Below are 23,370 nucleotides of genomic sequence, written 5' to 3' on the forward strand. Positions count from 1 at the left end.
AAATGAACAGAAATTTAGTACCTAACTCAGATGAGATAATAGTTTCACAATTCATTGACAGACTGTATGCAGAGTATCACATCCTGTTCTAGTACCAACTATACTTTTATGAAGGACACTGACAAACTATTTAAAGGTGAAATGTCAAAAAACGATGTCAAATAGGAAGACAAAGGAACTGAAAAAAAAAAAAAAAGACTGGTGAAATGATTTCAAATCCTTGAAGTGCAGACCTGTGTTTAAAGGGGGTTGAAGAATGAGTGGAAGGTAGGCAGATTTAAAAACAAAGGGATGATTTCTAACCACTCAGACTGTAGAACACCATCATAGGCTGGGCCAGCCCGTGTGTTCCTAGTCATTCCATACACTTTATGAGTGGGTCTGTTTCCCAGCTTTGGACATTGGCAACTGTATCCTGACCCAGTATAGAGGCTGTGCCCGATGCACATTTGTTCAAAGGAAAATCGGAGGCAGGATAACCGCAGGACAGAATTTTTACATGGAAGGGTTAACCAGATGGTAAATTATATTACATAATTGTTCAGGCTGTTTCCAATTCTTAAGGTTGTATGATTAAAATAAACCAACTCAAGGCAAAAGGCAGAATCAGAGTTGGAAGGGATTATGATTTATTTCCCTTAATACAGGTTTTTCTTATCTTTCAAAATAGGCAGATTTAGAGGCCCTTTACATTTGTACTGAAAATAAATATATTTTCTCCCGTAATATGAAATCTGCCTCTCCCTACCTTGTCTACTGTTACTTTCCACCACCTCTTCATCTTTTGTGACCTTTCCACTTGGTGCTTGCCTTTGATGCATTGACCTGTCCTTTGGCCTTTTGTATACCCTCATGATCTTCCAGCCCTCTCCTATTATCTCCCTCCCTTTGTGACTTCTTTTCCCTCCCAATTCTAAGTTGACTGATGACTGATAAATGCCAGGTGATCAAGTTTAATGTCTAATATAAAGAATGATTTAGGAATAAATCCAGAGGTATTTGTTCATTTGAAAACTTTAGAGTACCTCCAGAAAACTGGATCCATGTAAGGTCAGGATTCATTAACCAATGGATAAAATTCACCTTGTGATAAGTCCAACCCTGGGCAAGTACTATATATTTGATTCATATTATAGCCTGGTATGGATTTGAGGCTATGAATAGCAAAGTAAAAATTTCACTGGTTAAGACACAAGGTTTCAAGCAATTTCAATATAAGTGTAAGTTTTCCTAGATTCATCATTCAAGAGACTTTTTCAAGACAATACCTTAGTTGGTGTTCGATACCAGCAAAGCAGTGGTATCCACTGTTTCTTCTGATTGATGAATAGGAATGCTATTATAATAGACAGGCATATAATTATGGGAACCACAACTGAGGCAATGGAGTCCAGTGAAGAATCTTCACTTGGGTGCAGTCTGTTATCTCTGTAATCTACCTGGAGGTGACCCATATCTAGGAGAAGAAAAATTACAAGCATTTATTACCTAAACCGGAATTGTTCAGGATTATTTTAATGACATTGCAAATAGAGATCGGCAACTTGGTTTTATTGCTTCTCAGTTTTTTCAGGCTAAAAATGTGATTAAAATCTAATTTTGATCCAAAGAGCTCTTAGTAGAGGGCAGAGCGCTTAGGGATGAATGTTAAAAAAAAAAAAAAAATCAAAGTGACAATAATTGGATAAGACGATGCCGGCTCTAGCTAATAAAATAAGAAGGTGCTTAGGTAGATTTTGAAAAAGTGAATTAGACCATTAAAATATTTTGATTACTATTAACATATATGGTCTTCTCAGATTTCGAAGGAGAAACATTAGCTGATCTCCTTGCTTACTGGCAAACGGGACTAGAACAAAGTATATTCTCTTTAATAACGAAGACTAATTAGATCAAAACTAATCAGAATCTGGAGGTTGGTCTTTTGGTTGATACTCTGGTTCACTGAACTCTAAGCAATATTGTCTTACTTTTCATGAACTTGTTGAAAATCTTGCTTAGGCGTATTAGATCGTTTTTCTGCCTTAATGAATTATATTGCATAGGTGACTACATTTAGTTTTGCACTTATGAATGATGACCTTTATGTTCTCTTAAAATATCTTGCAATGTATGTTGCAGACAGAAATAAGGTTAAATACATACCAGTAGGGGGCACTCCCTAAAGTTTCCTTATTTTTATTCTATTTTGAAATCACTGTGTCAGGTTTTCTAAATGCATTAACAGTCAGTTTAGTGAAAGACACATGACACACAATGTCGAAAGGAGTTACTCTCAAATTGTTCTGGAAATTCAGCTCATGAAGTGACAGAGCTTTGTGGTATGTAAGACTGTGGTGTAAAACGCAGATTTTAAATGCTATATGCTTCCGTGTGTGTTCTGGAGGGTGGTGGGAGCAGGGAGGAATGGGAGGTAGAAAACATTCCTAATCATTTTAGCTGGTGCAGATGGCAGTAAAGCTTTGTAGAAACATATTTATCAGCATCAAGAAAAATGTCAAAGATAAGAGTAACATTTTATTGATGAATTCAGATTTTAAATACACAACGAATAAAAGAACGAATTTTACTTTCCCATATTCCAAATGAAATAGAAGTTTTAGGACTAAGTGTCATACAAGAAGAATAAGATATAAATTAAGGAAGGTCTCGGTGAAAGAAAAATGAAGCTGCAAGTGAGGTCTGTTTACAAAATTCAGTCTTCCGGTGCCGTTTCTGTGCTAAAACCAAGCCCTAAAAGTTAGCTTTGAGCTTTGTAGCAGCCAAAGCCAAAAATGGAAACAACTATCAGTCTTTAATAGGATTCACAGTGTCTTCTAGGTTAAAACAAATCAGTTGCCTAGGAGAAGTATACATTTTCTTGCTATTGACGCATGAGAAAATTTCTCTTCAGGGGCTTTATAACATAGATACTATGCAATGCACAGGTCTTCAACATACTATAAGTATGGCTATACTTATGACCGAAGTCTAGCCTCTAGAACAGGGCCTGGCATACAGCAGGCACTAATATTGACTGAGTGAATGTAAGCATAATGCTAAAGCACGTTCAGTCAGAACAATTTTACAGAGAGCCAAAAACACTAGGCCCAGGAAATTGGCTTTCTGGTCATCTGGCTTGATCCGAGCGTAACGTTTAGAATATCTAGAGTCACAGACAAGTAATCTCTCAAGCAATGAATATTGCTTCTTCCAAAAGAAATATAAAAATTATATAGCAATGATTTGGAAAATATGGTTGGAGTGGACAGGAGGCAGTACTGAGTCACAGCTAAGAGCTAGTTTATACCACGGATCAAGAAGAGGTCTACTTTTATAGAAAAGGAAATATTAACAGCTATTGGGAGACAAAATAACATCTTTATTACACACACACTGAAAGGATAGAGCAAGAAAAAAAGGCATGGAGTAAACCTGGTGACTGGAAAAATCAACACAGGTAATAAATGTAACTCACATGAAGTGAAAAGTGCCCAGAAGTAGAGGGTAACCTGATGTACAAATGCTCAGTGCAGAATCTACAAGAGACAGTGACTAATTCATGATTACTCTCCTTATAAAGTTTATATATACATACATTTGAGAGATGGCTTACAAGTTCCAGATACGAAGCTCTTATGACTAGGAACATATTTATTTCCATCATCACAAAGTCTCTGAGCAAGGAGGGCCAGGAAGGAGGCATTTAATCCAGTTACCTGCTGACTGACTTTATCCATGTGTGGTGTAAGTATGTTTCAGCCAGGCAGGTCTGCCCGGGAATAGTTATCTGAATTTACTTCAGCAAGTCATTTAAAAAGTTACTCACAGGAAATTTTAAAAATTAGAAAAAAGCCAAAATAGACCACATAGAAAACTGGCAGATCTCAGCTGCCTTCAATGCTTACCTCTAGGGAGATGGACGATATCATTTTCGCTAGGCGTGGGCCACAGGGGAACCTCCAGGTCAACCTCTCCTCGATGGTTTGTCTTCTCAATGGGTATATTGGTTGGTTCTGGGACATACATTTCTAAAAGAAGGGAACATTTTTCGTAAGAGATGATGAAGCTGCTGTCTTGCTGGCTTTTGTATTCTCAATCCAAATGGTGCACTCAATTCAAGCCCACATTTCTTGGGACGTGAAAGATGCAGTTTCTGCCATTTACATCATTCATGCTAGAGAATCACAAGCTTTGCAGTGAGAAGGAACGTGTCTTGTAACATTTAAAAGACAAAAGAATTCTCTACTCCACCAGGGTCAAAAACTGCTTTTTCACGTTCAAATGGTGTTGGTTTTATAACTTTATGGAAACTGAAGGGGACTAGCTGAAGTGGAATTATTTCTTTTTTTTTTTTTCTCTTGAGACGGAATCTTACTGTTGCCCAGGCTGAAGTGCAGTGGCGCGATCGCGGCTCACTGCAAGCTGCTCCTCCCGGGTTCACGCCATTCTCCTGCCTCAGTCTCTCGAGGAGCTGGGACTACAGGTGCCCGCCACCACGCCCAGCTAATTTTTTGTATTTTTAGTAGAGACGGGGTTTCACCACATTAGCCAGGATGGTCTCAATTTCCTGACCTCGTGATCCACCCGCCTCGGCCTCCGAACGTGCTGGGATTACAGGCGTGAGCCACCGCGCCCGGCAGGAATTATTTCTTTTTACTTTCCAGCAGCTAATAAATGTTGGTGTTTAATAGCTGCTGCTCTTTAATATAGGGGTGTTGAATAACTACACAAAATATGTTAGCAAAACTTGAAAAAGTTAAAGCATTGTCCACTTCTTATGGACTTCTTGGCCATTTCCTCTCCTCTCTTCCCCTACATGGGAAAAGACTGTAGGGAGACCTCATGAGTATAAGTCTCAGATGTCCATTATGTTACCACTGGAACCATTTAGATTAGAAACTGATCTTCGGTAAATATATTTACATTGTCCAGTTTGATCAGATAGGTATTATACTACAACATAAAACAAACTGAGAAGAATATTATTTATCTCAAATATCAGGCCTTTTTAAAAAAAAAAAATCAGAGCTTTTCTCAGCTCCTACAAATATTTCTTTATATTTATACTTTATCCAGCTGATGACAACTAGCCCCACATTTTAAAGCAATTAATTCTTAAGAACTTGTTTTCAAAATGTGACAATAAAAGTTTGTGTCATGCATGTATTTCCTGTCGGCCAGATCCTGCCATATTATTCACTGATTTTTATAAAGCAATTACTCAACACGTAGGATCCTAAATACTCACCATTGCCTAATTTAGACCAACATAAAATATACAGTATATAAATTAAAATAGGATTAATAATCCCCTCTGCGAGAGTGATTGTTTTCTGTCTCAAAGTTACCAGGCTTTTGAGAAGTAAACCTTAAGATGACTTTGAGAGAAGAGGAAAGTGACAGAGAAGAGAGTACTTGCTAAGGTTCCCCCATGAGTTAACTAAGTACCCAGCCAGGGAAAGAAACCCAGAGAGGTTAAGTTCAATCGCTCAAACGCATCTAGTAAGTGGTAGAGCTGGGATTCAAATACAGTTCTGTGATCCCAAAGCCCAAGTTTTCTTGCTGCCTCCCAGAATAGTCTTCTATTTTTTTAGTTATATTATAAAGCCTTTAGACATAAAAAGAACTGGGAACAATGATAGTTTCTACAGGTTCAGTGCATCCCTGCAAACTCGAGAATTAAAAATAGAAGTTACTGAAAGTATTACCATTTGTAGGCGCAGGGGCCTAAGCACAAACCGCTGACTCTCAAATTTTTAAAAATCCTATCGGAATTACCCAAAGAGCTTAGAAAATGTGCTGACTCTCACAGGTCCTGATTCAGTAGGTTTGGACTAGGTGACTCCGGGATAGTATTTAATCCATCCACTGAAAAGCTCTCATATGTGGTATGAATTTCCTGGGTGAATATGGGCAGAAAAGCCACGTCGCCATTTACTTGACACCTTTCAATGTCACACACCCTTCTGTCCCTCCCCTGCCTAGTCCAGGGCTTCACACTGAGCCTCCCTATGACAACAGGGGCCGAACTGCCACTGGTTTCTGAGGCCTCAGTGTAAAGGGCGAACATGACACCGATTCCACCAAACCTGTGAATGTCAATGGCTAAGTAGTCAAAGCTTCTGCAGAGGCCCCAGAGCTGGGATTGACTGAGTTCCACCTCAGGCTTTTTCCTGAGTGAGAGCAGTAGAGAAGTAACTTTGGAATTCTTTTGCCTTGACCCTGCATATGGATAGATTTCAGGTGAAACTCCACCAAGCTGAGGCATGACAGTGAGTCCTCTTCCCACAGGGGCTCTACTTGGAAACAGCAGGGAAAGTGAGAAGGCTCTATGGTGAAGGAGGATGTCTCCTTCAGTGATTAATTGTATTACCATTTGTTCAACAAATATTTCCTGAGCATTTCCTACATGGCAGGCATTGGTTTTGGGCATACAGTTTTAAGTGAGACCAATCCTGGCCCCCATGGGTCTCTCCTGATGAGTGATGCCTGACAGCTACTTCTTACTTCCAGCAGCTCATAACCTGTCCTGTGTATTAGCTCACTCCACCACTCAGTTCAGCTCTGATTAAAATCCACCCACACCTCCTTCTTTATCACAAAACACTCACAGCTCCAGTTCACAGTCCTCAAGTCCAAGGGAAGAGAGTCATTTCCCTTTAATTTGAACATAAAAGGGAAGCTGCCTCTGAGCAGTTTTGCCAAAAAGAACAATTCTTGAGTTAAACAACTGCTTGTTGAAACAAAAAGAAGTGGGAATGCTATTTGCTTCCACGCCTAGACTCAGGCCTTCTTCCATGGCTAAAGACCGCCTTCAACCCAAGACTCTAAAATAGAACCCTTCTGGTGTTTACTAGAAGAGCCCTTTATAGCTGTTGGCATCGCAGATGGACAGTGCCAGGGCGACTTACAAAAAGCTACATCCAGCCCTGCCACAAAGATCCTGGGCACATGGTCACAATCACGCCTGTGCTCATACTTGATCTGAGCTTTGGAGGAACTCAAGATAATTTACTGGGGATATATTTTACTTTCGGAGGCATCTGGTCATCTGTTAAGAGCTGCCTTCCTTAAAAATGTCCTCTTCTGGAATATGGGGCGAGGTGGCTGGTGCTCACAAGCTGAAGTCCGCATTTTTTTGGGAGATGGAACCTGAGGTTAATTTAGGAACAGGGGTCTCATGCTCTGATAACCAGCTGCATGACTTTGGATAATACTCTTAACTTTCCTGAACCTCAGTTTCTTCTGTAAAATGAGACAGGTGCTAATCACCTAACAGCTCATAGGTTCTGTACTCATATCCAAATATGGTGAAGGTGGAAAGTGTTTTGTAAAGAAAGAGGATATTCAGAATGTCTAAAGGACAAAGCAAGGTGTTTGCTGGACAGACTGGGAAATGCTCCCACACCATCATTTCTGAGATGGTATAATCCTCACAGCGTTTCTGGGAGGTGGCACGTGCTATCCAGATGAGAAATGGAAGCCTGAAACTTTGGTGATGAGTCTTGACTAAGATCACACAATGAACCGATGCAAGAATGGGACAGGAATCCAGCCTTCCTGGCAGCCCATACTGGATCAAACAGAAGGTGGCACGAGCTCAACTGATTGCAATATTGCTTAAAGATGGAAAAATGTCTCATCAGGAATACAGCAGACGCAGAAAGGAGAGTTAATCAACAGAAATTAAATTTCAACCCAACAGTAAATCTTAACTGATAACTCACTGGAGAAATCTCTAATGATGAACAAGGATGTTAGCAGTATCTGTACTCTCTCTTATGAAATTCACAAACCAAGGAGAATGAATCTACCTCTATTTCTACCACCACTACCTGAATTTGGGTTCTTATTATCACACCTAGGACATTTGCAGTGCATGATACAGCTGTCCTGGCGTCTGGTCTCTCTCTGCTTTAGTCATTCCTGCGCACCACCCCATTACACAAAGGTTACCCCAAAACACCTTTGTGATCATGTCATTCAGCTGCTCAAAAATAAGCCTTCCCATTCCCTATGAAGAACAAAATCTACACTCTTCATTTAAGGCCTGAAAAATCCTGGCGAAGCTAGTGTTTCTGTCCTTACCTACTGCTACTAGAACTCACTGCCTTAGGGGCATTGGCCTTGACCTTAGAGGCACTGGCCTTGACTTTTCCCATCTCAGGTCTTGGTCAGGTTATCCTCTTCACTCCAATGAAGAGAGCACATCTGTCCTTTAAAATCTAGCTCATGTCCTTTCTCTGTGAAACCCTCCAAGGACACTCAACTTCATAGTCCATCTTAGTCATGAACTTTGCATGGTCTGCATGAGAGTTGCATAACCGTAACTCCCAAGGGGAGAGGTGAATCCAATTCACCTCTCCCATTCTGTTTTGAAACCACTCTGATTAGACTTTGCCTCCAACGCTGTACTTCTGTGAAGTTCATTACAGCAGTGCTAAATGCACAAATCAATTCTCACGTTGCATCTTGTTGCATCTTACTTGGCTAACAGCGGTGCTTGATTCAGCTGTTTACTCTTTCCTACCAGAAACCCTTTCTCCACCTGGCTTCCATGTCACTCTGACCCTCTTGGCTTCCTCCTTTATTCCTGGTGCTCCTTCTCTATTTATTTTGCTAGGCCCTCTGCACCTGCTCAATCTCCAAAAGTTAGAAGGTCTCAGGGCTCAGTCCTGCGCTCTCTTTTCTCTTCTATTTATTCTTACTCTTGGGTCATCTCATCTAGTCTCAAGGCTTAAAAACCTTGAGACTAGAAACCAACTATGACTGACAACTTTCAAATTTGTAGATCTACTTTCAATCTCTTTCATGAACCCCAGATTAGATATTGTCTATTCGTTATCTCCACTTTGATGCTGAGTATTTCAAGCTAAAAATGCCCCAAACCAAAATGTCGTAGTCATCCTTGGCTCCTCTCCCACTCACTCCCCACATATATTCAAATCCTACTGATGCAACTGATACGGCATAGTCAGAACCTGCCCACTTCTCCCCACCTCCATGGCTACCACCCTGTTCACGTCACTGTCATCTCTCACGTGGATTCTTTAAAAAGCCTCAAAGTTGATCTCTCTGCTTTCACTCTTGACCTCCATGCCCCACAGTCTATGTTCAACCCAGCACCAGAGAAATCCCATTCAAAGGTAAGTCAGATGCTGTCACTCCCTGCTCCAAACCTTCCAAGGTTTCATCTCACTCAATACAATCCTGCACTCATCTGTGAGACCCTTTGTGTCTGGCCGTGGCTGCCTCTCTGCCCCACCTCTTACCTCCTCCGTGCTCACTGAGTTACCTTCACACAGCATCTCTTGAACATGCACGGCATGTTCCCACTGCAGGGCCCTGGCCCTGGCTACACCCAAAGGTTCTGCCTCTTCCCATGAGAACTGCAATTCTGGGTCTCTTCATTAAATCTCATCTTGTTGGTAAGGTACTCCCTGACCATTCTACATAATACAAAACAACTGCCTGCCCCACTTCTCCCCAGCCTTTTTGTCTTGCTATGCCTTTCTCCAGAGCCTGATCCTCATCTTCGTGGCTGCCTAGTTACTGTTTACCTGTTTGCTGCCTGGTTTCTCCCTGCTACAATGTAAGCTACGTGTGCACTGCTATTTGGTCACTGCTGTTTCCCCAGTGCCTAAAACAGTGCTTGGCACATAAAAGGCGTTAAATGACTCTTTGTGAAATACATAAGGTCAAGTTTCATCATTTATATCATTAAAAGCATATTACTGGGGAAACTGGTATGAAACTTGTGAAACATAGGTGAATATATACTAGAAAAATAATTCCAGTGGAAAACCACATATTTTTTCTTATTCTCATTTAAAACACTTAAGACTTTCCTTTTTTCCATACACACAGCAAGTGTGTATGGAAAACTATAAAGAGAACCCAACTGAAGGCTCTGAAAAATGGTTCCACCCCCTTACCTGGCAGAACATCCTATCCTTTTTAGGAGATAAATGGACATTTTTAGAAATGCTCAATTGGGGATAGTTTGCACAACGCCTAAACAAAAGGCCAACATGTGCAGAGCTCACTTAAACTCTTTGGGTTTAACAACTGCCCTCTCTTACAACTGCATAGTACAGATGCACTTCTGAACTGGCATGCTTCCCAGCTCCCTGTATTGAACAGAACAAGGTTCTCTAATATAATGCTGCGAGAAAACATGAGAATCGAGGTAAGACAGAAAAGCTCCTGACTTGCTCAGGACCTCAGTGAAGTGTTCGAGTGAGCCTTCACTTGGGTCTGTGTGGTCTATACTATCTGGGAAATCTGTGTGTCTAGGGGTTCAGTCCCGATGGAGAGGGCTCAGGTCTTACATTGCTGGGATTAGACTGAGGGGAAAGAGGAATAGTTTTGGCAGGAGGTGCAGACATGGAAACTAAGAGAAGGGCTAGGGGAGACTCTGGGCAGCTGAGAAGGACTTAGGTTTGAAACTATGAGATGGATAATGCAGCAGACATGAAGAGTGCGGCGTGGGGAAAGATGCAGGTGCAGGGATTCAAAACAGCCAGCTGGGATATGCTCAGGGGTTGCGTTATGTGTGGAAAGAGATGGGAGGTTCAGCTGAGGGCTTGGGAGAGGGCTGCATGGATAGTATGGGTATTGGCTGGAACTGATGAACTAAAAAAAGAATGAACCAGAACTACATTCTTTAAATGCAGGTCTTCCGCTTTGGTTCTAATATATTTTCACAGTGTAATGGCTCTTAAGCATCTTCCCTTCTGGGTCCCATCTTGGACCACCTTCTCTAGGCTAGTCCAACACTGCACTAAAACTGTGCTACTCTGATAGGGCAGGTGTCATTAACGGTTTGGTTATACTAAAGTTTAGAGAATGCAAATGAGAAGAAAAGAACCAGAGCAATTCTGGCATGGAACCAAAATCTGCCCCTCATCTAGATGGTCATGGTTTTCCAAGTTACCCATAGGGTCTTTGGGTGGGAGGTGCTAACTGGGCCTGACACGCTACTTGGGCCATGTGAACTAACGAAAGAGGGAGCAGGTTGAGCTCTGCTTTGATTTCATCTTAAATCAACATTACAGCTTGACAAATGGAAGGATGGTGGCTTAGATACCTGGACACATTGGGCAGCAACTTCCTTCCACGTTGATGGGCTCAACACAGGGCAGAGGGGGGCAGCTGACGGTCGAGCAGAGGGTCTGGCCCTGCAGGCAGTAGCAGTGGGTGCAGCTGTCAAGGTCCCACCGCTCCTCGTCGGCATAGGCCTTCCCACTGAAGTGGCACACCACCTTCTTTGGAATTGTGTCTTCTAGTGAAAAGAACAGCACATGGTGGAGTCGCTGATGTGACAATGCACACGATCTTATTACACGTGAGAGATCAAGGGAATAGCTTTGTATAATCACAGTATGCCTTAGGATTTCTGGAATTCAGTGACACTTTTGTTTGTTTCCCTAGTCTTTCATTTTCTTAGGAGGACCCTCGGGGCTCTCATCTTGTGGCCACTGAGGCCAGCACAGGGTGGTCACTACAACAACCGGCAGGGAATGGTACCCGTTAGATAAGTGTCCTTAGACTGTCATCTAGAAAGAGATAAAGAGACTGATGAAAAGTCCAGCTGAGTTTATTTACAGAGATGGATTCAAGAAGTTCCTGTTTTGTAAACAATGCAGGCGAATGGTAAGGAGTGATAATGGCAACATCACAGGGAACTAGCAGGTTTCCTCTGCACCCCCTGAGTGGGAGTCGGCACCGAGCTAACCACTTCCTTCATTTTCCAGGGATGCCGCGTAGATTTCTCTCATCTACAAGGGCATTTCTACTTTAAAAACAGCTTCATTTCATTGCAATCCGTTTTTTTCCCCCCCAGAAAACTGTGGTTTTTGAGGAAAAAAAAAAAGAGCTATTTGTCTAAACAGTATATACAGGGATTTGCAGTTTAAATATTCTGCTCCTTCTTCCGTTGTCGCTTGTCACACTCATTTCCTCCCTCTTCCAACCTTCTCCTTGAAGGTTCCTTTCTCTGGGACTCACCGCCTTTTTCTGGTGTACCTGAACTTACTGACTCCCTAGTGGCCACACTGCACACACAGAAATTTCCCTCTAGCACACAAGAATGTGGTTCAGAGTGAGGCCCCAAACACCAGCGGATCCAGCAGCAAAGCAGAGATGGGGCAAATCGAAACCCAGTGGCGGGGGTGTGAGCGCGAGACTGATAACTAGATGCCACCTACCGATCCAGGGACATTTTATGTTCAGATCCTAAAAGCAGCGCCACTCACCATTTGTCACTTAAGCAAGAAAAACTACAAAGGCATCTAGAAGGAAAGTTCCTTAGGAAGGCAGTCGTCCCCAGGGCCCAGGGTTCTTCCTGGAAAGCATCTGGGAAGCTCTTGAAGGGTCAGAGTTCATTGAATAGACACAAGAAACAGAACCCAGCACATCTCAGGGCATGATGAGAAGCCCATAATGGCATCAGGAGCCATTTTCTCTGAGCCGCCCCAAGCTTTGCAGCGAGTGCTCTAAGGCAGCTGGAAGTGGCTCTCTCTGAAGACACAGTCTGTGCTTCAGACTGAGCTTTTCCAGAGGAAGGTCACAGAGAGAAATGCTCACAGATCTGTGGTCTCTATGTTTTCTTCTTACCAATTACAGTTGTCCCTTGGTACCTTTGGGAGACTGGTTCTAGGACCCCCATGGATACCAAAATCCAAAGACGCTCATGTCCCAAGTCCCCTATACAAAATAGTATAGTATTTGTATATACCTACTCACATCCCCCCACATACTTTAGGCCATCTTTACTCAAGCATATGCACCTTTATAAATGGCACTAATAATGGCCTAATATTGTAAAATTTTTACTCCATAGATATAACTCTCAATCCATTGGCGAGTGTTAGAAGCAAGCCCAAGGAAGAAACGGAGATCGAGTGTTAAGTGCCTCATCTCTTATGGTCTCAACAACTTCTATCATTTTTCTCATTACTGCTGGCTACAGTTCAACAAGGGACATTAAGTCAAGTAATCATGGCAAGTTCTAGTTGTAATTAGAAATCCATTTTTCAGTCTATTAAAAAATGCACTTCCCGATGTTTGTAGAGGCTGCACAGAAATCTTCTGGCACACTAATTATTACGCTAAAAACTCATTTGGAGACTTTCAAAAGAAACTCATGACAGAAGTTCTTGATTATATGGAATCCTTGAAGGAAGCAACTTCACTAAGGTATCCAAAATGCACATGTCAAATTGGCTGAACAAAATCATCCAATGAGCCTAATTTAAGTAGTACTCTGACCTCCAGCCAACACACTGCATTGAGGACATTAGTTCTGGCCATCAAATTTAGAGTCTCTTTTGCTGAGAATTCTTTATGAAAGGAAGCAATGTTTCATTAAGCAGTATCACTCATTGTATTTTATATGAACTTTGGTCCACACAATGCAGTATCACTGAATAAAATTTGAGTAACAGTATTACTGTACAAAGAAATCAGACGGGAGGTGAAACTTCTCATCCCATCTTGTCCATAACTCTTCTGACTCAAGGTCAAGCAGTGGTCTATACTGTCTATATTATTATTATTTTCCTTCCTTTCTTCCTTGCTTACTTCCTTCCTCCCTCCCTCCCTCCTTCCCTTCTCCCTCCCTTCCTCTTCCCTCCCCTCCTTACTTCCTTCCTCCTCCCTCCCTCCCTTCCTTTTCTCCTTCTTTCCTTCCTTCTCCCTCCTTCCTTTCCCCTCCATCCTTCCTTCCTTTTCTCCTTCCTTCCCCACCCTCATCTCCTTTCCCCATTTCTCCCTTCCTTCCCGCACCCTCCTTCCTTCCCCCTCCCCCCTCCTTCTTCCCTCCTTTCCCCTCCCTCCTTCCCTCCCTCCTTCCTTCCTTTCCCCTCTCTCCTTCCCCCTCCCTCACCTATCTACATTCCTTCCTTCTCCCTCCATCCTTTCTTCTCTCCTTTTCACCCTCCCTCCCTCCCTTCCCTCCTGTCTTCCTTCCTTCCCCCTCTCCCCTTCCTTCCCTCCTTCCCTCTCTCCTTCGTTCCTTCTTTCCTTCCTTCCCTTACCTCTCTCCACACACATGAGAATAATGACGGGAAGAACTTAGACTGAGCCTGGACCTAAAGCACCTGGCCATGACGTGTGGTGTTTTCTGAATGATAATGACCTATGTAGAATAATTTCAACTGATGTATCAAAACCACAGAAGAAATATCAAAGATCAAATGCTGAGCTACAGCGTAATACAGGGTTTATGTAAATACTCATTCAGTAACTGTATGAGATCACTGTCTAAAAGAATATTTATAAAATGATATATGAGAAAGAACAATCACTGAATGCCTTGGAAGCAATGGGAAAACCAGTAACTTTTTTCTTTTTCTCAAGAGACAGGGTCTCACTCTGTTGCCCAGGCTGGAGTGTAGTGGTGCAATCATAGCTCTTTGAACTTCTGGGCTCAAGTGATCCTCCTGCTTTAGCCTCCTGAGTAGTTAGGACTACTGGTATGCACCACTATGCCTGGATAATTTTTAGGGTTTTTTTTTTTTTTTTTTGTGGAGATGGAGTCTCACTGTGTTGCCCAGGCTGGTTTGAACTACTGGCCTCAAGCCATCTACCTGCCTTAGTCTCCCAAAGTGCTGAAATTACAGGCACGAGCCACCACACCTTGCTCCATATCCTCATTTCTTTTCCTAGATACACTGTCTCCTTCAATGACACGTAGAGACCCATTTGTGAAAACGCCATAGGGAAGTTTTGGAAGCTACCAGGTTTAAAGTGAGACGTGGTGGCTATTCCATGCAATTCAAGGTTCTATAAATTAAATTAAGAGTCACTGTAGTCTTCTGGGGGAAACAGCATAATCTAATTGAGACTACATATAAATGTATTTTAAGCACTCAGCCTGAAGAGGGATGTAGAAATAAAGACTGGGAATATCCAACTAAAAATAACCAAAATAGTTTATGTTTGGCTATCAGGGTTGTGCCATTTAACTCTAAAGGCTACATTTATAACTCCAACTGGTCTGCTTATTCTGACAATTAAGTTTTGTTCTTCGACACCTAATAACAATCGTAACTTCCACTTACTGAATGCCCACTACGTGCCAGGCCCTGTGCTAAGCATGTTACCTATGTCAATGCCATTTGATCTCCATTGCCCAGTGGGACAGGGTATTGTTTCAATTCCACAGAAAAATGAGCCACAAGATTAAGTCACTTGTCTAAGATGCACAGCTAGGAAGCAGCAGGGCGAGGAGGGGAGCCACAGCGGGTCTGGCTCCACAGTCCACCAGCACCTCTGTCTGTCAGGTGTCAAGCTGGATAACCCGTGGAAAGGCCACTTGCCCGGACAAGGATCAATCAGTGCCACACAAACAAGCTGTTACTGCTCACTGACTCTTGAAAACGGGGACTCGAATTGATCTTTGTCTTCAAAGATACCAAGTGCCATCAAGAAATGGAGATAATGAAGTGGGTTATTTAGGTAATTCAGGATTCCTGGTCCTCCTTAGGAAATCTCTGTTGAACACTTCTCTCTCCCCTCACAATCTCTCCCTCCCACTCTCTCAAAGAGGATTGGAGGAGAATGTTCCAAGGAAAACATGAGGTACGACACTAACGTAATAAAGTGTATTTTTAAAACAAACAAATCAGGGGTTATATATCCAAATAAACATGACCCCCTTCTAAGGAGCCCTGGTAGGCTGTAAACTTGTGTTCCAATGGTACTGCCGCTGCTGCACACAGCTCTGGAATTTTCCTCTTGCCATGGCATCCAGGGCCCATTATGAAACGTGCAAAGAAGATGGTTACTATTTCACAGTCACACCTTGGTTTAGATCAGCTTTGCTACTTATTTTCCTCAGCTCTGGCCTCTATCTTATCTGTCAGATTCAGCTTGAAAGGACTTTTGGCCTCTTTCAGAAACAAAGTCACTATAAGAGAATAAAGATTTACTTCTGCCATCAACTATGTCAGGGACCTGGAGCCCTTCGCTGGCTGCAGCGGGTCCTTCGTGGGGTTGCTTACCTCATGGGATGCTCAGACAAACATCTTTTCTTTTGGGACTCAAATATGAGCAACATTATCTTGCATCACATATGATTACAATAAAAATATGCAATGTCTTTCAGTGGTAGAGTCTGGAAAATTCAGTGTGGGTTCCCCGCTGCCTATTTTCCCTCAATTCTGGTTGGTATCACAAGGGGAGGAAGAAGCAGCATGGCCTTGAAATGTTAATTCCTTTCCAGTTAACTTCTTCAACTGTTTAAAACTTCATTATCTTACCTCTTTTCAAGATAAGAAAAGAAGCCTTAACAGGCTGTTAAAGCTGGACTTTGTTTTACTCTTGAGCTATTTTAATTATGCCATAAAACTAATGAACAGCTATGGAAAATCTAGAACTATGTTATTTTCTTCCTCTGCAAAGATCCAATTTAGTGTTCCAGGAGTCACCAAGGTGGAGGCACAGCCCTTGCTCTGAAACTGACCATGATGTGGGATATACATGAGCCTCTGGAAGAAGAAAAAAAAAAAAAAAAGCATCTCCAGATTCTTCCCCCTCCCCCTCTTTCCTCTGTGGAAGGATATAAAAACCAAAATGGACTCTAACCTATGTTATAGCTGGATTTCTTGATTTCTGCCTAGGAGGCAACTTCTTACATAGATACTTCAATTTCTAAATCTGGTGGTCATGAAGTCAGAGTCTTGGTGTGGGAGTAACTTCCTGGGAGGAAGTCAGGCTGCTTTAGAAATTGCATCAGTTCTTTCAAATCTCCTGCGTACTATTTAGAGTCCTGAAAAGTAATTTACTCTGGGATCCTGGTGGCCAAGAAGCTAAATGCAGCTCTTAATCTCAGAATAAGTCTCACCGCAAAACAAGCCAACACAGGACTATAACGGGGGCATTTGTTCTTTCCACACATTGAGATGAAGACCCTCTGAGTGTCACCCTAAGTGTTGGGGATGCCGACGTGAACAAGGCATTCAAGGCCTTGGTCCTCAGGAGATGCTCCTGCACCCACAGGGTCTTGTCAGCTTTGTGAGAGTCCATATCCAAATGGATGAGCCCAGTGTCTGGAAAAGACGCACAGACAGCTGGTCCTGCTAAGATATTTCAGTTTGGGTTCTTAAGTTTGAGGTTTGAGGGATTTACAGAAAACTTTAGTGAAGTCATTTAGGCAGGCATACAAAGGGGGCCATGTATACTATGGGTAACATAAGATTTAGAAAAGGGAGTGGCAGAAAAGGCAGCCATGTACTACCAATGACATAGCTGACCTGGGCAAGAATAGGGGAAGTACTTCTAAAATGTTAGTTTATACCTGTAACAATGCATTACAGCCCTCTCTAAGCCACAAAGGAATAAAATACCACTTCCATTTCACTTTCTATCAAGACCCTGAAATCCCTGGCTTGTCATGTGCTTTTCACTTCTGTATTGTCAGTCACATGCTGGGCACCAACTCCACACTTGGAGAATAAATGGAATGTGAACACCTCCTGTTTGAGAAACTGGCTTCACTTGTTTTTTTAAAAAGCATAAAGAAGAGACTTAAAACACATGAAAATTGCAATGATGCAGGAATCTGAGAAAATAATGTACAGGCCACTAAGAACTCCTAGACAGAAGATGATGACTGATTTTCAATACGTTGACTCACCAGGCCTTTACAGACTGTACAAGAATGAAAAGATGGAACTCAACTGAAGTCTTGCTAAAAACAGATGCAGGGTGCCTAGACAATTTCAATGAGGCAGACATCTAATACATAGTAATTCTGTCAGGAAATGATTAAAGAATTCTGGTTAAAAATGCAACACATGCTTACTGATTTAATTTAATCTTTGAGTATTTACTTTATAACTTTTAGCTTCCAATAAAAAAATCTGATCTTAATCCATCTTTGTTTAAAAAAAAAATTAGGTAAATGCTGTCATGTCAGCTGACTCCTACCTCTCCATACTGCCTCAACCTTAACTGCTGTGAAAGCAGATTTGGCCACAGCTTTAAGGCTTTTCTTAGAATTCCATTTTTGTTTTATTTTATTTCATTTATTTCTTAGGATAGGAAGTGCAAGTGTATTTATAAAGGTTAGAAGAGCCTATCAGATTTCTTCAACATACTAGAAAGAAAGAGGTGATTGCTCAGGCTTCTAAGTCCTAGTTCTACAAAAAGAAATCTCACCAAATTAGTAAACACAGTCACTTTTGGCTGAGAACCAGCGCATGCAAAGAGGACACAATTTTTCAGTAATAGGGCTTACCACCCCTTGTGTTAGCATTTGTTATGGGTTGATTAAGCAGTTCATGGATAGTAGTTGAAGGAAACATTTTATTTTCAACTTTAAATGTGGTCTCATGTCATAGTAGGGCCTACAGTCCAAGATGCGTCTACAGGTACCTGGACATTATTCACAGATACCATTTTGGATATGTAAAAATGTCATGTTAAAAGGCAGGCAGAAACAACTAAAGATCAAGGTGGCCCAAATACGGAGGAAGAAATACAACTTCTTTTAGGGCTTAAAAGAAGCAATCTATGTAAAAGTTGGGGTATACCATCTTGTTAAGAAAACCTTAACGTAGAAGCCATTGGACCTTCCAGACTGGCTAGTTTCTGCACCTACGAAAGATGTTTTATCTGGTCACAGTCCAAGCCCTGTTAAGAAGACTCTGCCAGCAGCTTCCAGAGGGTGGGCCCTCTGTGATAGGGGTCTTCCTTGACCACTACAGGGTACAAAATCAGGTTTGCCCTCCTGGACCGAAACAAGAGAAAGGCAGAAGCTGTTGGATCTCTCTGGAAATAGCAGTGCAGCCTCCCTTCCGTGTAGCAGAGCTCTTTAAATTCAGAATGTGGGGCTGGAGCACACCTAAAGACTACGCGGCTTAGGGGTTTTCCCTAAGTTAACCAGAACAACTTGAATTTCTGTTTACACAGCCGGAGGCCTGGAAAGGATACCGAAGTGAGAAGAGGAAGCTGCTTGCGGAAGAAGCAAGATCAGTTGCTTCCCAGGGCATAGGGTGAGACCCAAACAAACCGAAATCAAACATTGCTTATTTTTGTTGTGATAACTTTAGACCAGTTCCAAAGTTAGCGTGGTGCACGACAACCACAATGTTTTCATTCTTACACTCTCTAAACAATACACAGACAATCACCCTGTTTCCCCTTCTTTTAAATCACACTTCTCATCTTTCGTTTCAATCTTTTTAGCACTAACTGTGACAACCTGGGCCTCGGTGTAGGGCCACGGCAACTGACGGCTCTGAAGAATGTGCAGGAGGTATATGTCTCCTCCCTATGAGGGTGCGCCCTGATGATCAATGCCACGTACTCTGTTCCCAGGAATCACAGTGGATCATGCACAGTAAGTTCAGACTCTTCAAATGGGATTAGCCTCTCAACATAAACAAAAATAAATGAGCCCTATTTTCTCACTTCTGATAATGTCTAGAGGTATGAAAGAACAGTGCGGTTTGTAGGCAAGGCACTGTCACAACACAGCTGAGCTACATAAAGCACACTGTTTCTACCTGGGTTACAATGGAGTGACCAAAGGGGCATGGGCTTTTTAAGATGAGAGTAGGCAGGATGAGGTACACTGCCGAAGCATTATCTAAGATATTCTTGGCCTTCAAAAGCTCATCACTGAGATGTTATATACAGGCATTTCTCTTGTAGAAAGCCAGCTGCTACATTTAACAGTGAGATACTAGAATTGATTTGATAATGTTACTCAGATCAGCTGCAATCTGTGTTACAAGAGCAGCAATTCTACTGAATCTATCTACACTTAAATTGTGTTTACTGTTTATAAAGTATTTTTGCACATGGACGTTATGTCATTTAATTTTCTTGGCACTTTTGTGAAGCACAGGACAATATTATTACTGCCATCTTATAGATGAGGAAACTGAACTAGGGTTACATCAGATCACCAAGACATAAAGCTAGAATGTGACAGAGCTGTGATTATAATGCTCTGGTTCCAAGGGAAGTTCTCTTTCCAATGTGCAGAAGCTTTTAATTTTAAGAAAATACACTGGAGAAGCAGCAGTGAAAAATGTTCCAATGAAGGTGGGCAGTATTGTATCATTATGGTTTCAAAATGCATAACATTAAGTTTCATGGGTTGTATAGCTTAAAGATGCCTGAATTAAATATTTACTATATTTGACTCTTGGGCTGAATTAAATACACAATGATCAACAGATGTTCCAAAGAGATGCTATATATCTCTTAAGATACCAGTTTAGCAGAGTTACGTTTAAACAAACAGAATCTAAGCAAAAGGAATAATGTATAATAGATTGACTTGATATAAGGTATAGACATTTCCCTACTAAGGTTAAAGATTATTTAATCATTTGCTAGTTGAAGATCACTATGGAGAAGAGTACTACACAGTGACAGTATTACAGCCAATTGAGAAGAAATACAGGTACAACACAAGCTAGGCCAGCTCCATGTGAAAGTCCCACTTCAAATATTAGTAAATACATAAATATAAGAATAGACAACTTCTAATCATACAGAGATATTAATACAACCTGTTAGAAATTTTTCGTGTACCATCTACCTATAATAGAACTCATTTTCACAGATCCTTAAAGATATATGACACTTAAAAACACTTCAATGATACTAGATGATTAGAAGGCATGTAATCAGAACATTTCAACTTAGTTCACATGGAAGTTATGAGCCACATATATACTTGTATTTATTTTATATAATGTACAAATAAGTAAATATATATTTATATTATATATAACAAACACAAACTATCATCCCAAATTTCTGAAGTGAGAAAGACACACTGACTCAATAATTTCTAATAATTTCTAGCCAACAAATGACTTTAAAAATCTGACCTTGAAATATCTTCTAAAATAACACAGTTACAAACAAATACTTGCCAAGTCATAATTTTCAAAACAATGTTCTACCTACTAACACTTAAGACTTGGCCAACACACGAGCTATTTATTCAACATCAGTCCTGATCACCTAGAGTGGGCTAATTGGGGGACATACCTGAGCATCTTGATTTCCAAAGCCAACAGGTATGATGCAGCAGTGAAGTGGGCCTGAAAATCCTGGAAATTAACTTAAGATAGACTTTATCATCAAAGTCGTACTCTTTCTTTGTAATATCTGACCAGGAATGACTGACCCCTGGACACAGGGAGGTTCTACTGAAAGACTCATGGCTCCCCCTCCAGAAGCTGCCAGAGTCTGGTACTCAGTATGGGCAGAAGCATCACCAACATGAACATCAGAGCAAGGGTGATGTGGTCAGGGCTCATATGGGGATATGAATATTCCCACAGGCACATGAGTGGTGTGGTGTAAGGGCTGCTAATGTACTTGTCTGCTATCCTCCTTGAAGTCATGAAATAAAGACTTCATTGAAGCACTGAAATAATTTTTGCTCTAGCAAGGTTTGAGAAAGGCATATAACATGTAATCAGTGAAATGGCCACGGGATGCTTTAGAAACCAGTACACTCGCCGGGCGCGGAGGCTCAAGTCTGTAATCCCAGCACTTTGGGAGGCCAAGACGGGTGGATCACAAGGTCAGGAGATCGAGACCATCCTGGCCTACACGGTGAAACCCCGTCTCTACTAAAAAATACAAAAAACTAGCCGGGCGAGGAGGCAGGCGCCTGTAGTCCCAGCTACTCGGGAGGCTGAGGCAGGAGAATGGCGTGAACCCGGGAGGCAGAGCTTGCAGTGAGCTGAGATCCGGCCATGCACTCCAGCCTGGGCAACAGAGCGAGACTCCGTCTCAAAAAAAAAAAAAAAAAAAAAAAGAAACCAGTACATTCTTGCATGGCTAAGCATGTCCTAACAGAGGCATCTGCTGTTTACAAGGAACCACATATCAAATGTCTTTTCACCCATTAGAATTCCCTCAGACCTTTTATCTCCACCTGATTCATACTTGTCAACTTTTGATTCTTGTTCTTCATCCTTTAAGCCTTCATTATAGTCAGCTTATGAGAATAAAATCTAAGTTTGATGTATTTACATAGAAAGCCAAAGTACAAAACAATTAGGGAATCAGAAGATGTTCCATTAAAATGAATGGGTAATTACTACTTAGTTTCTTTCTAGCAGAAGAATGAATTCTCTAATGATGGGTATTATAAGAAACTAGACAAAGCTGTTCACTTTTCAGAATTAATCATCAATCCTATTAATTATGTCTATATTACATATCCTATTAAATTAGCACACATAATATGAGGCCTTCACACATCAAAAGAGAAGCATTATCATTGCACATTAGTGAGTTGATAATTTAACAAAAGGAACACAAATACTTGTAGTCAGAAAACTACTTTTGGTAGAATCACCACTTTTCATTTTTCTTACAGTAGGAACAAAGGATACTTCACATGCAAACTTTTTTTTTGATCATTAATAAAAGAGGTCCCTTAATTGTGAGTTTGAGGTTTTTAGAGATCTGTATTTGACTCATTAGGGAGAACATTCATCCACGGAAGAGCCTTACAGCCAAGGTGAGGTCAGCACTGTAGGCTGGGGTGAGACAGTCTATACATTCTAACAGCGAGATACACAAGATCCTGAGAATAGATGATTATCTGGGTTAAAACTGAGAAAGCCTAAAACAGGAAACAACGCAAGCACTGGTCTTTGGTGCCCACTGGACAAACAACTGGGTGCTTTAAGACACGCCGCCTGACCATGTTTCCATGTTTTTCCTTTGCTCAGTGATCTCTGGATGGTGATAAAGGCTCTGCCAATGAAGCACAGCTGGCAACTGCCTTTGGGTGGCTTGTGCTGGCCCGGCTTGGCACCCTTATATAGGGACCCTTATATAGAGGTCCTGGAAGTCAGGACCTCTTAGTTGATAAGAGAACAAGCCCAAATGCAAACTGGAGAGTCAGACAGGAAATCCCTATATCATAGTCGTGAACTTGACTTCGTAGGTTTAGACATAGCAGGGATAGAAGAGAAAGGATGAACGCCTATCTAACAAGGCTACTTGTAAAGTAAATATGATGCAGACAGAAGAGAGCTTAATGACTATTTCAATAACACAACACCACATATAAATTATTAAGATGAACGAGTGAATAAGGCACACGGTTATAGTTCATTAAACGTTAAGTCTCCCCAACATGGTTCCCTGAAGGTAAGTCATAGGTATGATAACATTACACATGCATCAATTTGGGAGGGGGAGGGGAGTTGTGTAGATAGATAGATCAGAATCAAAATGTCCACTATACCACTATGTGCTCATATGAACTACAATTTAGCAAAAGTGCTGCACTCCAACTTAAAATCAAAATCACAAATTTGAGCCAAACTGGTCCTTTTTTTCCTACACCAATGAAGAATGTATAATCTAAATGATGCAGGAATTGGAATAGAA

General features: G+C 41.4%; 2 protein-coding genes across 9 annotated transcripts in view; one reads left to right on the top strand and one right to left on the bottom strand.

The window, feature by feature from the left end:
* Window positions 1–23,370, top strand: part of FEZ2 (fasciculation and elongation protein zeta 2) — a 75,039-nt gene that overhangs the window by 48,333 nt on the left and 3,336 nt on the right. For 3 of the 4 annotated variants that reach the window (XR_013402853.1, XR_013402855.1, XR_013402854.1), the window contains 2 exons: window positions 18,901–18,983; window positions 19,177–19,330. Coding sequence is in view for 1 of the 4 variants with exons in the window: in XM_028831771.2 (XP_028687604.1) it covers window positions 18,901–18,929 (29 nt within the window). In the remaining 3 variants the exon portion in view is untranslated. Of the gene's footprint in view, window positions 1–18,900; window positions 19,092–19,176; window positions 19,331–23,370 lie in introns of those variants that run through there. The other variant, XM_028831771.2, reaches the window with a different exon arrangement.
* CRIM1 (cysteine rich transmembrane BMP regulator 1) overlaps window positions 1–23,370 on the bottom strand; it is a 197,357-nt gene that overhangs the window by 2,526 nt on the left and 171,461 nt on the right. For 3 of the 5 annotated variants that reach the window (XM_015112097.3, XM_015112098.3, XM_015112100.3), the window contains 3 exons: window positions 11,072–11,266; window positions 3,888–4,010; window positions 1,269–1,456 (listed from right to left, as the gene is read on the bottom strand). In XM_015112097.3, the coding sequence (XP_014967583.3) occupies window positions 1,269–1,456; window positions 3,888–4,010; window positions 11,072–11,266 (506 nt within the window). The remainder of the gene's footprint in view (window positions 1–1,268; window positions 1,457–3,887; window positions 4,011–11,071; window positions 11,267–23,370) is intronic. The other 2 variants (XM_077959728.1, XM_015112099.3) reach the window with 1 other exon arrangement.

This window comes from Macaca mulatta, chromosome 13 (assembly GCF_049350105.2).
Source record: "Macaca mulatta isolate MMU2019108-1 chromosome 13, T2T-MMU8v2.0, whole genome shotgun sequence".
Taxonomy (NCBI): Eukaryota; Metazoa; Chordata; class Mammalia; order Primates; family Cercopithecidae; genus Macaca; species Macaca mulatta.